This window comes from Perognathus longimembris, chromosome 2 (genome assembly GCF_023159225.1).
Source record: "Perognathus longimembris pacificus isolate PPM17 chromosome 2, ASM2315922v1, whole genome shotgun sequence".
Classification (NCBI taxonomy): domain Eukaryota; kingdom Metazoa; phylum Chordata; class Mammalia; order Rodentia; family Heteromyidae; genus Perognathus; species Perognathus longimembris.
The window spans coordinates 153293040-153305994 of NC_063162.1; the positions used below are offsets into that span (position 1 = coordinate 153293040).

Genomic DNA, 12955 nt, shown 5'->3' on the forward strand with positions numbered 1-12955 from the left:
CTCCCCCAGGTCTCTCCCCCCCAGACTCCTCCCCTCGGCTCCCTCAACCTCACAGGCTATACAGTGAATAGTAGGACAGTATTCACCCCCTCCCTCTCTTCATTGGTCTATTCCCTCCCCTCCATCCTTTCCAGTACTAGTTTCCTAGTATTCATTTTGTTGTGCTGTGAGTTCGTTTTTCTAAGGACTACTATACCATTTGAATTCTCCCCGGAAAATGCCCTATTTTTAGTGAATACGTTTGTATGCATTTGCGCGTGGCCGTACGTTTTCCTGTACATTTATAAATTAGCTCTAGCTTCCACATATGAGAGAAAACATGCATCCTTTGTCTCTCTGGGTCTGACCTACTTCACTTAACATAATTTTTTTTCCCGGTTCATCCATTTCTTTGCAAATGGTTTAACATCATTTTCCAAATGGGTGAGTAAAATTCCATTGTATACCATTTTCTTGACCCACTAAATCTTGTGATAGTTTTAAGCTGTATCACAGGTCACTGGTGACAAGCAACTGAAGCTCACTATTTAATACCAAAGAGAAATCCATGAGCTCCATGGACAGCACAAAACTTCCCAGGGAAGAAGGGAGAAAAGCAGGCGCTGGGATGCCCACCACCTCTACCGTCATGGCGGGAAAGAACGCAGCCCCGCGGGACTTGGACCTCACACTGCGAGGGTCAAGACTGACAGCGGCGTCCAGGCAGGAAGAGCTTTCGTTTCCAAGTCAGGGAAAGCAGAGAACTTTTTGTTTTGTTTTTTGCCAGTCCTGGGCCTTGAACTCAGGGCCTGAGCACTGTCCCTGGCTTCTTTTTGCTCAAGGCTAGCACTCTACCACTTGAGCCACAGTGCCACTTCTGGCTTTTTCTATCTAGGTGGTGCTGGGGAATCAAACCCGGGGCTTCATGTATACGAGGCGAGCACTCTACCACTAGGCCACATTCCCAGCCCCAGAAGCAGAGAACTTTTGACGAGCACTTCCACAGAACTTCTCCAAGAGGAACACTGCAAAGATTTTGGCTGCACTGGAGGAAAGAGCAAACAGTGCCACCTGTAGCAAAAATTATGAATGTGAAGCAACCCATTGATTAGTTCTGTTCTTTAATAGTCCATTTATGCAGAGTGAAATATAGTGCTTGCACTAAGCATAACAGCTAATAGACTTCACTTTATACCTTCCATGCTATTTGCCTTAATGATCAGTGATTCTTTTTAAAGTTCTATCCTTATCAGAACAGAGTGTGCACAGAGCTCAACATCAAACGCTTGTTCAGACTTGCTTCGTGCCTGCCACCTTCCTAGTCCTGCCCTGCCAGGGATGGCTGCCTCGCAGCTGTTTGCTGATCCTCTGGGTTCTCGCATCACTATGTCTGGGTTCCCAGGAATAAGCTTTGCCTCCATCCCTCCACCCTTCCTCCCAAGAGGACACACTGGTAATTCTGGTCAGACTGCTACTCTATGTCTACACTATTCCATAACAACACAAACTATCCAGTGCTTGCCCACAAGACAAAGTATAACCCATCTTTCTTCCTTCCTCAATATTCTACCCAGCTGTACTAGAATGAGAAATTGTTTTTAACTGACTTATTTTCCTGTGTACTCAAACTCAAACTCCAGTTAGCTCTACTTTCTCTTGGTTATACTGTGAATTTTATTCCCTTCAAGAAGTACCTCCAGGGCTGGGGATATGGCCTAGTGGCAAGAGTGCCTGCCTCATATACATGAGGCCCCGGGTTCGATTCCCCAGCACCACATATACAGAAAATGGCCAGAAGTGGCGCTGTGGCTCAAGTGGCAGAGTGCTAGCCTTGAGCAAAAAGAAGCCAGGGACAGTGCTCAGGCCCTGAGTCCAAGCCCCAGGACTGGCAAAAAAAAAAAAAAAAGTACCTGCAGCTGGGCGCTGGTGTCTCACGCCTGTAATCCTATCATGTGAGGAGGCTGAGCTCTGAGGATCATGGTTTGAAACCAGAGTGGGCAGAACAGTCCCTGTGAGACCCTCATCTCCAATTAACCACTCAAAAACCACAAGTGGACCTGTGGCTCAAAGTGGTAGCCTTGAGCAAAAGAGCTCAGGGACAGTGCCCAGGCCCGGAATTCAAGTCCCACAATCAGCAACAACAACGGGGTCCACTCCAGAGACCACTGCTCGTGCCTGGTGCATGAGGTCCGGGACCCCTGCTCCTCAGAGCCCCTCCCCAGCTCTTCCTGCACGGCTCTTTTTCCTAGTTTTAGGTGGCAACTGTCTCCAGTGACTTGCTAAGAAAAGATGACTAGGAGAAAGTCACTTAAGATTACACTCATATGAATACCTTTTTACAGTTCTGGTAAATACCTAAGTACAATAGATCACATAAAAACTAATTTTGGGGGGGTTGAGGCATGGCTCCGTTTGTAAGAGTGCTAGCCAATGAGTGAACGCATCAGGTACCAAGTTCAAGTCCCAATTTTGGACTTTAAAAAAAAAAACCACCTAGATTTTCAGAATCCAGTTGTGTTCGTTTCTTTGGCACTGTGACAAATACCTGGAGGAACTACTTGAAGGAAGATCTGTTTGGGCGCATACATTCGGAGCTGGATCCATTGCGACGGCCTGCCACGGGGAAGGCGTGGCCGTGGAAGCTTAGGGCGGAGCTACGCACCTCCTGGCAGCCAGGAAGCTGAGAGGCAGGGAGGAAGCGAGGGACAGGAGGCCACCGCCATGACCTGCTCCACCAGCACGGCCTCGCCTCCTGAAGCTGGAAACCAAGCCTTCCACACCACACTTCTGGGGAACTGTGTCACGTGAACACTATCGCGCAACTCTACTACCTTCCGCTTGGGGAGCTGCTTTTGAGAATTCTGCAGAAATTCCTGTTCCGTGAATATCTGCTACTCAGTCCTACTGTGTCGTCGCCCGGGAATCTGTGTTCATGAGCTGGATTGGACACGCGGGATGCTTCCAGTCCCCAAATTCACGCTGGCCCTCACTGCCACGTTCTCCTCCAGACTCTTTGCCCCTATCTGGAGTTCCTGTTAGGTGGGTGCCGCGTATCACAATGTAGTTCTCTAGCATTCCTAACTCTCCTCACCTATTTTCCCTGTGTGGTTTTTTTTTTGTTTTGTCATTTTAATCTATTTTCTGAAAGAATTATTCTTTATCTTCCAGTATTTTAGACGGTATTATATCTAAATTCCAAGAATTCCTTTCTGCTCACCAGCTATCTTAGCCACGATGTGACCTCTGACGGTACCAGAATACAAACAAGTTCACCGTCAGGTGTTCTCCCATGCATAAGGGAGCCCTCGTGCGTAGTCTTGTTAGGTTGTCCGTGTTGGAAGGCTCCAGTTGTCTACTGTGTTTATGAAGGAAGCAACAGGAATGCTGCTTTGGAACTCAAGCCTGTGTGGCTGGAGCTTGACAAGAAACTTCCTGTCGGAGAATCTCACATCCTGTAATTAGCCCTGTCGAGCTTTCCTCTCGGGCTGGACAGATGCCCAACGAAGACCCTCCTCACGCGTTTCCTTCTTGCAGGACTAAAGCCCACCTGTCCACTCAAGGGGGATGGGACCTGTACGTTTTGTCCACTTGCACTCTCACACTGCTGTACCAAGTCCCGGATCTGCTGTGTGTGACGGCGATCCTCGCCGAGCTGCTGAGCTGGGGCAGGCAGGCGTCCGGCACCTTGAGTGGAGAGAAAGGATGAGGCCCGGAGCCCAGTTCACAGCAGGGTTTCCAGCCGCCCGCCCGGGCCCAGCTCCCACCACTTCGCCTAGAGGCACCCTCTGGAGGCCTGGGGGCTCTCAGGAATAACGTGAGCACAGACGACTTAGGATTCAGCTTTACTGGGTCCGCTAAACTGACGACTTCCAAACTTTTCTCATCTGCTAAATTCCCAAATTGCATGGTGTTTTTCTCCTCCAAAATGTCCGTGCTTTCAGGCTTCACGTCTCTCAAACAAGCTCCCAAGAGGGTTTTCCAGCAGCTTAACAGTGACATTGAGGGACCGGACTGTGACTCCCACCTGCTGACGCGACCTAAGACCGGCATTCCTTCTCCATGCAAGTAACTCTGGAATATTCCTATTTGATGCACCTTGTTCCTTAGTTCTTCTTTTTCTTCTTTATTTATCTAGTCGAATTGTGATTTGTTCTTTACCTCAGGTTAACAGACATTTAAATAGTTACCGTCTCGTTCCTAGGACTCACACTGAGAACTGCACACTTCTCACTGTAGCATCAGTGTTACACAGCCCCACTCGTGCGCCAAGACGCCCCTCTGGCTAACACACCTGTGCCACGGTGAAAAAGGACAATTCTAGCTAATCATCCTCTCGCTCTTTCCCACCCGCTCCTTCAACTCTGGATCGTCATAAGGCTGTTTTTCAAGTATGTAGCTCAAAGCTATTGCTCAACAGTTCTGCCATGCACGAGTCAGGTACTAAGTACACCGATGTAAGATTAAAACAAGAACAGTGCTCGTTTTGCCCTGGTAGATAAGTGACATCTTTGGGAACCTGTGATTTCTGGCAAAAGTCTCATCCCCTGCTCACAAATGCAGACTACTCAGTGATCCTCAGCAAGTCATAATGGGAAACAGGATAGTGATCTTTTTCCTGTGCAAGTGATCTTTCTTTGTGAAAGTTTGCGTTTCCACAGGTTCTCGGCATTTTCTATTATTTTTGGAACTCAAGAATCATATAGGATAAATCCTAATCTTTAAAACTTTAGGGTTAGAAGTTTAGGCCATTTGCAAAGCATGTGCAAGGCTGTGGATTCAATCCTTATCACCACAGAGTACATACACATACACACACACACACGTATGTGCATACATCTACACAATTTCCCTTTTAATCTCACCTAGGACTCTCTGACCTTTTAATCTTCATCAAGGTCTTTCTTCAGCTTATTGAATTTTTCTCCTATTTCTATTACCTTCTTCTACCTATCCTTTTTCTTCCTTCTAGATGTCTATTATTTACATTAGATGTCTTACTTCTGTAGTCAATGTCTTGTATTTAATATGATTTCCTGGTCTTTGTGCTTTTGGTCTGTGACATAAATAGCTCTTCCACTTGATCTACCAAGTAATTAATTCAATTTTCAGAAGGACTGTACTACGTTTCCTACTGCTGCTGTAACAAATCATCATGAGGCTTGAGGGCTGAAACGAGAGGGGTTTGAGGATTGTTTTCCTCTCGGTGGCTGAGGTCCGTGGGACTGCGTTCCTGCGGCCACTCCAGGGGAGAGCTGTCTGGGCGGCTCTCCCAGCTGCCGGTCTCTGCCAGCTGGCCCTCCCAGCTGCGTCTTTCACCGTGCGGTCTGTCCCCAGGCTGTCCACGTGAGCCCTGCCCCCACTGTAGCCACACCTACAAAGCCCTTTCTCAGCCACGGATGTGACTCACCCACAGGTTCTGGGCACTAGAACCAGATGTCTTTAGAGGATCACTCTTCTCTTCTGTCAACCTTGAGCACTATCTCATGGTCTCTCTGTTGAGCTTTTGATGTTTTTATTTCCTAGGCAGTCTTGTCCAGTGCTGCTTACATCTTAATGTTACTACTTTGGCAAGCTAAATACAAATTCTTAGTTGCCTTTCCTATTAATCAGTAACTTAAGTGGGAACCATTTGTTCCAGATAACCATTCTGGTCTTCCTCACTCAGCACTAAACGAGAGCAGTTTTCCTCTGTCATTCCCTTCACACCTTGTCCAATAGTCCTCAAAGCAAGGACCCGCCAGCCAAAGGTCTCAGCAATTCTTGGTCTTGGGGACTAGGGACAATCGAATGGAAGAACTGGCTCAGGGAGGAAGCCCGATAGGTCGTCCTTTCTTCAAGGAAGATTCAGCCCAACAATTCAAGGTCAACAGTGCCAGGCAGACCTGTCGCAAGATACCTGCAATCCCAGCAAGGGAATATATTCAAAAGCCCTGGAATTCACAAAGCTTCAGTCCATGTTTCTAGAAATAAAGCCTGCATCGTCTGCATCCGCTTCCTCACTTCTGCCATCACTAAACAGAGAAATCCTACATACTGCCTTTTGTAGAACCTATGATCTCAACTGCACTGAAATGCACCCAATCTTTTTTTTTAGGGGGGGGGGGGGCCAGTCCCGGGGCTTGGACTCAGGGCCTGAGCACTGTCCCTGGCTTCTTTTTGCTCAGGGCTAGCGCTCTACCTCGTGAGCCACAGCGCCACTTCCAACTTATTCTGTTTATGTGGTGCTGAGGAATCGAACCCAGGGCTTTGTGCATGCTAGGCAAGCACTCTACTGCTAAGCCACATTCCCAGACCCTGCACCCAATCATTTTGCTTGTAACTATATAACATATATTTTTAAGAGACACAGACACTCAGGTACTGTGACCCAAAGCTACTGTAGTATAGCTACAAACTAAGTTTTGAGTTTCTGGCAGCCAAAGCAAAAACAGAAGCAATTAAGTTACAGAATTAATAAACATTTCCATTTAACAAGAAGATTTATAAAAGATGGTATAGTAGTTTTCAAATGTCTCTGGCCAAAATTTAAACAATGTCTTTCCAGTATGTATATTTTACTCGTTATCACAATTATTTATGAATTATTCCATACGTATTTGCAATTAGCTCATTTAACTTCTATATATCACCAATTAGAAATGTAATTCTAAACTACGTTTCATTCCCTATACCTGTAAAGAAGTACAGTCCCAATAACTTGTTCAGGGCTAGAAAAAATAATCTAATAAATATTCAGAATTTGAAAGGAAAGGACATCAGAATAGACAGTGCAACTCCTGCCAACAATACAGCCATAAAATTTCACTGGGGAAGACTGATGAAAGGGGTAACACCAATCAAGAAGCAATGTATTCATAAACTGATGTGTTCGGTGGTAACGCCTTTGTAATCTACCTAAATGATAATTTTTTAATTTAAAAATAAAAAATTTTACAAAAAGAAATCAAGAGGGCTGGGGATATGGCCTAGTGGCAAGAGTGCCTGCCTCGGATACACGAGGCCCTAGGTTCGATTCCCCAGCACCACATATACAGAAAACGGCCAGAAGCGGCGCTGTGGCTCAAGTGGCAGAGTGCTAGCCTTGAGCAGGAAGAAGCCAGGGACAGTGCTCAGGCCCTGAGTCCAAGGCCCAGGACTGGCCAAAAAAAAAAAAAAAAAAGAAATCAAGAGGGCTGGGGATATGGCCTAGTGGCAAGAGCGCTTGCCTCCTATACATGAAGCCCTGGGTTTGATTCCCCAGCACCACATATACAGAAAATGGCCAGAAGTGGCGCTGTGGCTCAAATGGCAGAGGGCTAGCCTTGAGCAAAAAGAAGCCAGGGACAGTGCTCAGACCCTGAGTCCAAGGCCCAGGACTGGCAAAAAAAAAAAAAAGAAATCAAGAGGCAAGGGCCTCCTTGTGGAGCTGTCCACACAGCGCCTCCTTGTGGAGCTGTCCGCACTGCACCGACTTCGGAGTGTCTACACAGTGCACAAATGTCTAGACCAGTGTTTGAGTTCAAGGAAAACAGCAAGCACCGTTTCTGAAATGTTGTGCTTGATTTCAGATGATGAAGCTCTACGCCCACAGTAGGTGAATACTGGTGAATGCTGGCTTCCACAGAAAAATCAAGAACAGGTTTTATTGCCCTCAATTAAGTCATTCTTTCATTAAATGACTATATTCATCTAAACCAACACAGTTTTCAAGGATATTACCATACTTTATTACATGGTAATATAATACCTAAATAAGAATGTTTTTTTCAGAATAGTCTCTTACAAATGACCAGAGGAAACGGTGGCTATTGTGTAGAATCATGATGCTCTACACACAAACACTGAAACCACGTGGCCTTACGTTGCACTAAAAAATGAAAAATACCTTTAAAACTGTATTATCATTACTTTATTTCAAAATAAATCTAAAATGTTTAATGTCGGCATTGTCTAGTCAATAAGTCAAATTGGTAGACAAAACCTGTTTGGACAAGTCATGAAAAATAAAAAGGGATTCTCCAAGAAAACCACAAAGCAGCTCATTTAAGGTCAATTTAACGGTATTATTCTGTTTTTCTTCCAGCCCCGACATAAGATTTCACTACCTCAAAGGAAATTGTAAGAGTATCTATTTGCATTCCCCCCAGGTGATTGGCAGTTCAACACCAATTAGTTCAAAATTACACTGTTACTAGCATGCAATAAAAACAACACCTTTCATCTTTCTTAACAGGTAAGAATACCTTCAGAGCCAATAACTTTGATCAAATAAGTATTTTTGATCCTGCCCCACCCGTCTCTTTGGATTCAGGAAAACTAATAGCTGAAGGCAAATTTTCCCAGCTTTATTCTTAAGCTGAAAAACTAATGTAGTATTGAAAACATTTTGCTCCCAAGATAACAGAATTTCCCAAACTCCAGCATTCTCCAGTAATTAAGCTGTCCCCTGCCTTTCCTAATGTGAAAAGCAGACTCAATGCATAGTAAAGCAGCGTTCGTGTTAAAAGGCTATGGTGTCTTCACAGACGCCTGAACTCGATTTAGCTGTCAAGAGCAGGATCCAGTGCTGAGGCCAGGCTGGACCTGCCTGAGGGTCACCGAGCCGAGGCCGGGGACGGGGTTGTGCAGGGCATGGCTTGCTGTGCCCAGTCCCTTCACTTTTCAGAATACGGAGGTATTCAAATTCAGGAAAAGTGAGAAACAACTACCTCTGCTGTGCTCTTAAGAATAATGAATTCGTACAGGTTTCAGTGGGAAAGGCTTTGTTCAAAGATTAGAATCAGGCAGAAACGTAACTGCTACCAAAAAAAAAAAGGGTACACAAACTTTTTATCATGAAGATGAAAATAGTATCTAACAAAATTGAATTGAATTATTCAGTTCAAAGGCTACAATATTTTAAATAAATTACATGAAAAGAACTGTGAAGGTTTTGAACTTAAATAGCAAATAATAATTTCTATTCATTATGATACTTCTAAAGTTACCCAGTACACCCATGGGCTATATGCACACGAAAGCTAATTATTTCAATTAATGCTGTTGCATTACTTAAACATTTAAGCATGTTAATGATATATGTATCCTTACTGGGAAGAATTACAAAAGATCATCTACCACAATTAATGTAATGGGACTTTCTGTTGAGCCCCACTTCAGGGGTCGTGGGGCAGAAGTGGTGGGTGATTGCTCATATTCTGTGGGTACAATGGCAGGGTAATCGCCTCATTTCTGTCCCTCTATCTGCCTGTCTGTCATAGGCCCACCGTGGCCCCACCAGTCCTTCCTCCACATTCTCCAAGAGATCCTGTCTTTAATCCTCTCACCAAATGTGCCTTCTCCTTCCTTCTCCACGGATATAGTGAAACAACAACTCTCTTGGTCTTGCATTTGTCACCATTTCCTCTAGTAATGTGGGACCAGGAGCATGGTGTGGAGAAAGCTCACCAAATCCCCATTCCTATGGAACCTATGCGAAGGTGAAGCATGAGGAGGCTAAAGAGAAGTCCAAGAGAGTGAGTGAGCAGGTTGCAGGGGGGAGGCCAGTGGAAGCAGAGCTCAACATCTGATCAGCGTGCACAAGGCTCACCAAAGGTGTGGGAAGTCCCACAGCGAGAGAGCTTGGAGGCCAAGACCTGGAAGAAAGAAGCAGAAGGGAAACTGCACCAATGCCTCAAGGGAAGAAGCTCTCCAGAGGGGTGTGGGGAGATTGTAGGCGATGCTGTCAGCGATAAGAAGAGCCAGTCTCATTTACAAAGACAGACACGTGGAGGCCAACTAGGAAGCTACTGCCAAAATTAATCTCACCACAGAGCCATGGTGCTCATTCCAGAGTGGGGGCAGTACTGTGGGGGGGAGGGGAACACAGTCAGATTCCAGGACTCTTCTAAAGCTAGAGCCAACAGCTTTGTGGACAGATCTTCATGGAACTAAGAGAGACTGGAAGGACTCAGTCTGAGCACCTTAGAATACACTGGACATGATGTTTAAGGTGCTTATTGGACATCCAGGTGGAAATGTCTACTGGCAGCTGGAACCTACCACCAGTTAGCAGACGGTGTATAAAACTAGAGGATGGGGATGGGAGTGTGGCCTAGTGGCAAGAGTGCTTGCCTCATATACATGAAGCCCTGGGTTCGATTCCCAAGCACTACATATATAGAAAAGGCCAGAAGTGGCGCTGTGGCTCAAGTGGCAGAGTGCTAGCCTTGAGCAAAAAGAAGCCAGGGACAGTGCTCAGGACCTGAGTTCAAGGCCCAGGATGGGCCAAAAAAAACTGGAGGATGGGCCAGGTACGAATGGTTCACACCTATAATCCTAACTACTCAGGAGGCTGAAATCTGAGAATGGCGGTTCAAAGCCAGCCCAGGCATGAAAGTCCGTGAGACTTGTATCTACAGTTAACTACCATAAAACGGGAAGTGGCACTGTGGCTTAAGTGGCAGAGCGCTAACCTAGAGCTGAAGAGCTCAGGGATAGCACCTAAGCCCAGAGTTCAAGCCCCATGACCAACAAAAAAAAAAAGAAAGAAAAAATACTAGAGGATGGGATGGGATTGCAATCTGGTAAGTGTAAATAAAGAAGTGGAAGGGGGAAAAGGCATTTCAAGGTGACATTCTGAGCATGCGGGGGGGGGGGGCAAAGAAGATCATTAAGTTATTAGGCAAAGTTATTGGATAAGTGGCCTGTTACATTTCTAAAAACAGGGCATGGTTGTACATGCCTACAATCCCAGCTATTCAGGAGGTAAAGAAAGTCCTCCATGAGACTCTCAAGTTTATCTGAAGAGTTCAGATCCTAGCTCTATGCTTGAAGAAGGCCAGGCAGCAAGATCAGGAATACATGCAGAGAGCAGAAGGTAGAGAAAACCACAGCCCAGACCAAAGGCTACTACAATAAATTCATAAAGCTGAATTGTCTATTCAAGTTTATAATTCTGAAAGGCAAAGATATACGTAATTTAAGTTCAAAATCTGGCCTACACCAAAGTGTATAATGACACCAGCAAAAATCCTCTAGAATACACACAAACCAAAAGTTTTTTACGTGAAAATAAATTTACAAACATTATCAACAAGTTTTGGTTGACAACTTAAGCTTATTATTTGTAGTTGAAGAGCATAGGTGTGTTTCTTAGTGTTTTTCAATATTTCACCAAGTACTTACCCACTCTTGAATTATGATTCACAAATATAATTAAGATATTGATAATGTGATCTGGGAGGAGGCAGTTCAGATAAAACTGCAGAAAATTTACCGAAACAACATTATTACTCTTTTATTGATTGGTTCCTCCTTAGAGGCCAAGTAGGAACAGTAACGTAAGCCTCAGAGGGTCTGAGCCGCTTATGTGGTTGGCAGCTGAAAGCTAGTCAAACCCCCAAATGGCAGGGTTTTCCATGTCCAAGAGACATGCCGTCTCCCCTGTGCAGGAGGGGTACGAAGCGAGGCCCGGAGCGCTGGCCCGGAGCAGCTGAGGTGGCGCTGCCGTGCACGTCTGCTGCCCCCCGCCCCCGGGAGGGGGGCTGGCAAGAGCCCCAGCTCACCTCCACCGCCCCCTGGTGAACCCCCACCACCATGAAGCTCCTCAGTGACTCTTAAAAGGTTTATGTTTTTGTCCCTTCAGTTATCTGTCTTTGTCAAGTTCAATAGCTGTAAAGACATAATACACAAGTACCATTCAGTCGTCTCTGGAGGGCTTCCTCTTCCAGGGTAATGATATAAATTTGCTCATCCAGGTCTTCAAGAATCTAAATTTAAAGATAAAACTACTCAATAATGCAACATTACAAAACTCATACTTATCAGGATGCTTAGGCCTTGGGTCTAGTTCTTCTGTTTTGTGTTTTTTTTTCAGGCAGAAAAGAGTTTACTGCAGGAGAGCAAACTGCGGTGTGCACAAGATGGAGGCATGGGGAGACAGGGGAATGAAGAAAAGAAAAGAGAGAAAAGGGGGAAGGAAGAAGAAAAAGAGGGAAAGGAGAAAGAGAAAGAGAAAAACACAAAGAGAGCAAGCTTCCGGGACTTGAACTCAGCCTCAGTGCTATCCCTGAGCATTTTTGGTAAAAGTTGATGCTCTACCACTTAAGTCACAACTTCACTTCCAATATTTTGGAGGTTAATTGGAGATAAGAGCTTCACAGGCTGGGGATATGGCCTAGTGCCAAGAGTGCTCGCCTCGTATACATGAAGCCCTGGGTTTGATTCCTCAGCACCACATCTACAGAAAAAGCCAGAGGTGGCGCTGTGGCTCAAGTGGCAGAGTGCTAGCCTGGAGCAAAAAGAAGCCAGGGACAGTGCTCAGGCCCTGAGTCCAAGCCCAGGACTGGCCAAAAAGAAGACTTTCCCAGACGTTCCTACCTGGGCTGTCTGTGAACCATGATCCTCCGATCTCAGCCTCCTGAGTAGCTGGGATGACAGGCGTGAGCCACACACACTCGGCTGGTCTATTATTGTATATAATGAATTCGCTCAAATAACAGAAACTCCCCCCAAAACTGTCTAAACTACTTCGTGTATTTTAGTATCTGAGTAAATCAAAACCTCATTACAAAATCAACGTATTTAAATTGGATAGTTTCAAAGTTTAAAGGAACAAACTAAGAACTCTGCACTGTCTCAATGGCAAAAAAGTGCACGAATTTTAAGTAAACAAGAATGTATGTGTGTATGCCCAAGCCATTATTTTAGAGCTAGAAAGCATAGGTCACCTAGGCCAACATTTGTTCTTTCATTTGTATTTGTGTACATAATATGTAAATCAAGAAATCTATACAGTACATTAGAGGTGTGTACAACATTCCATTTATGTCATCTTCATAAACAACATTTTAATACTGCAATATTTCTTTATTTCAATATTTCATGAATATTCAAAACTGGTACTATAAAATTCATGCCACAGACAGAACACTGGGAAATGGTATGTTTACAGATAAGCCACTCATCACAGAAACAGAAAAAAAAACACAAAAAATAAGAAACTTCACTAACCCAT

At 44.9% G+C, this 12955-nt stretch overlaps 1 protein-coding gene across 7 annotated transcripts in view; it reads right to left on the reverse strand.

Annotated features, from left to right (window-relative positions):
- Lmbr1 (limb development membrane protein 1) overlaps positions 1-12955 on the reverse strand; it is a 107074-nt gene that overhangs the window by 25148 nt on the left and 68971 nt on the right. For all 7 annotated transcript variants that reach the window (XM_048340530.1, XM_048340534.1, XM_048340533.1 and 4 more), the window contains one exon: positions 11636-11708. In XM_048340530.1, coding sequence (XP_048196487.1) covers positions 11636-11708 — 73 coding nt within the window. The remainder of the gene's footprint in view (positions 1-11635; positions 11709-12955) is intronic.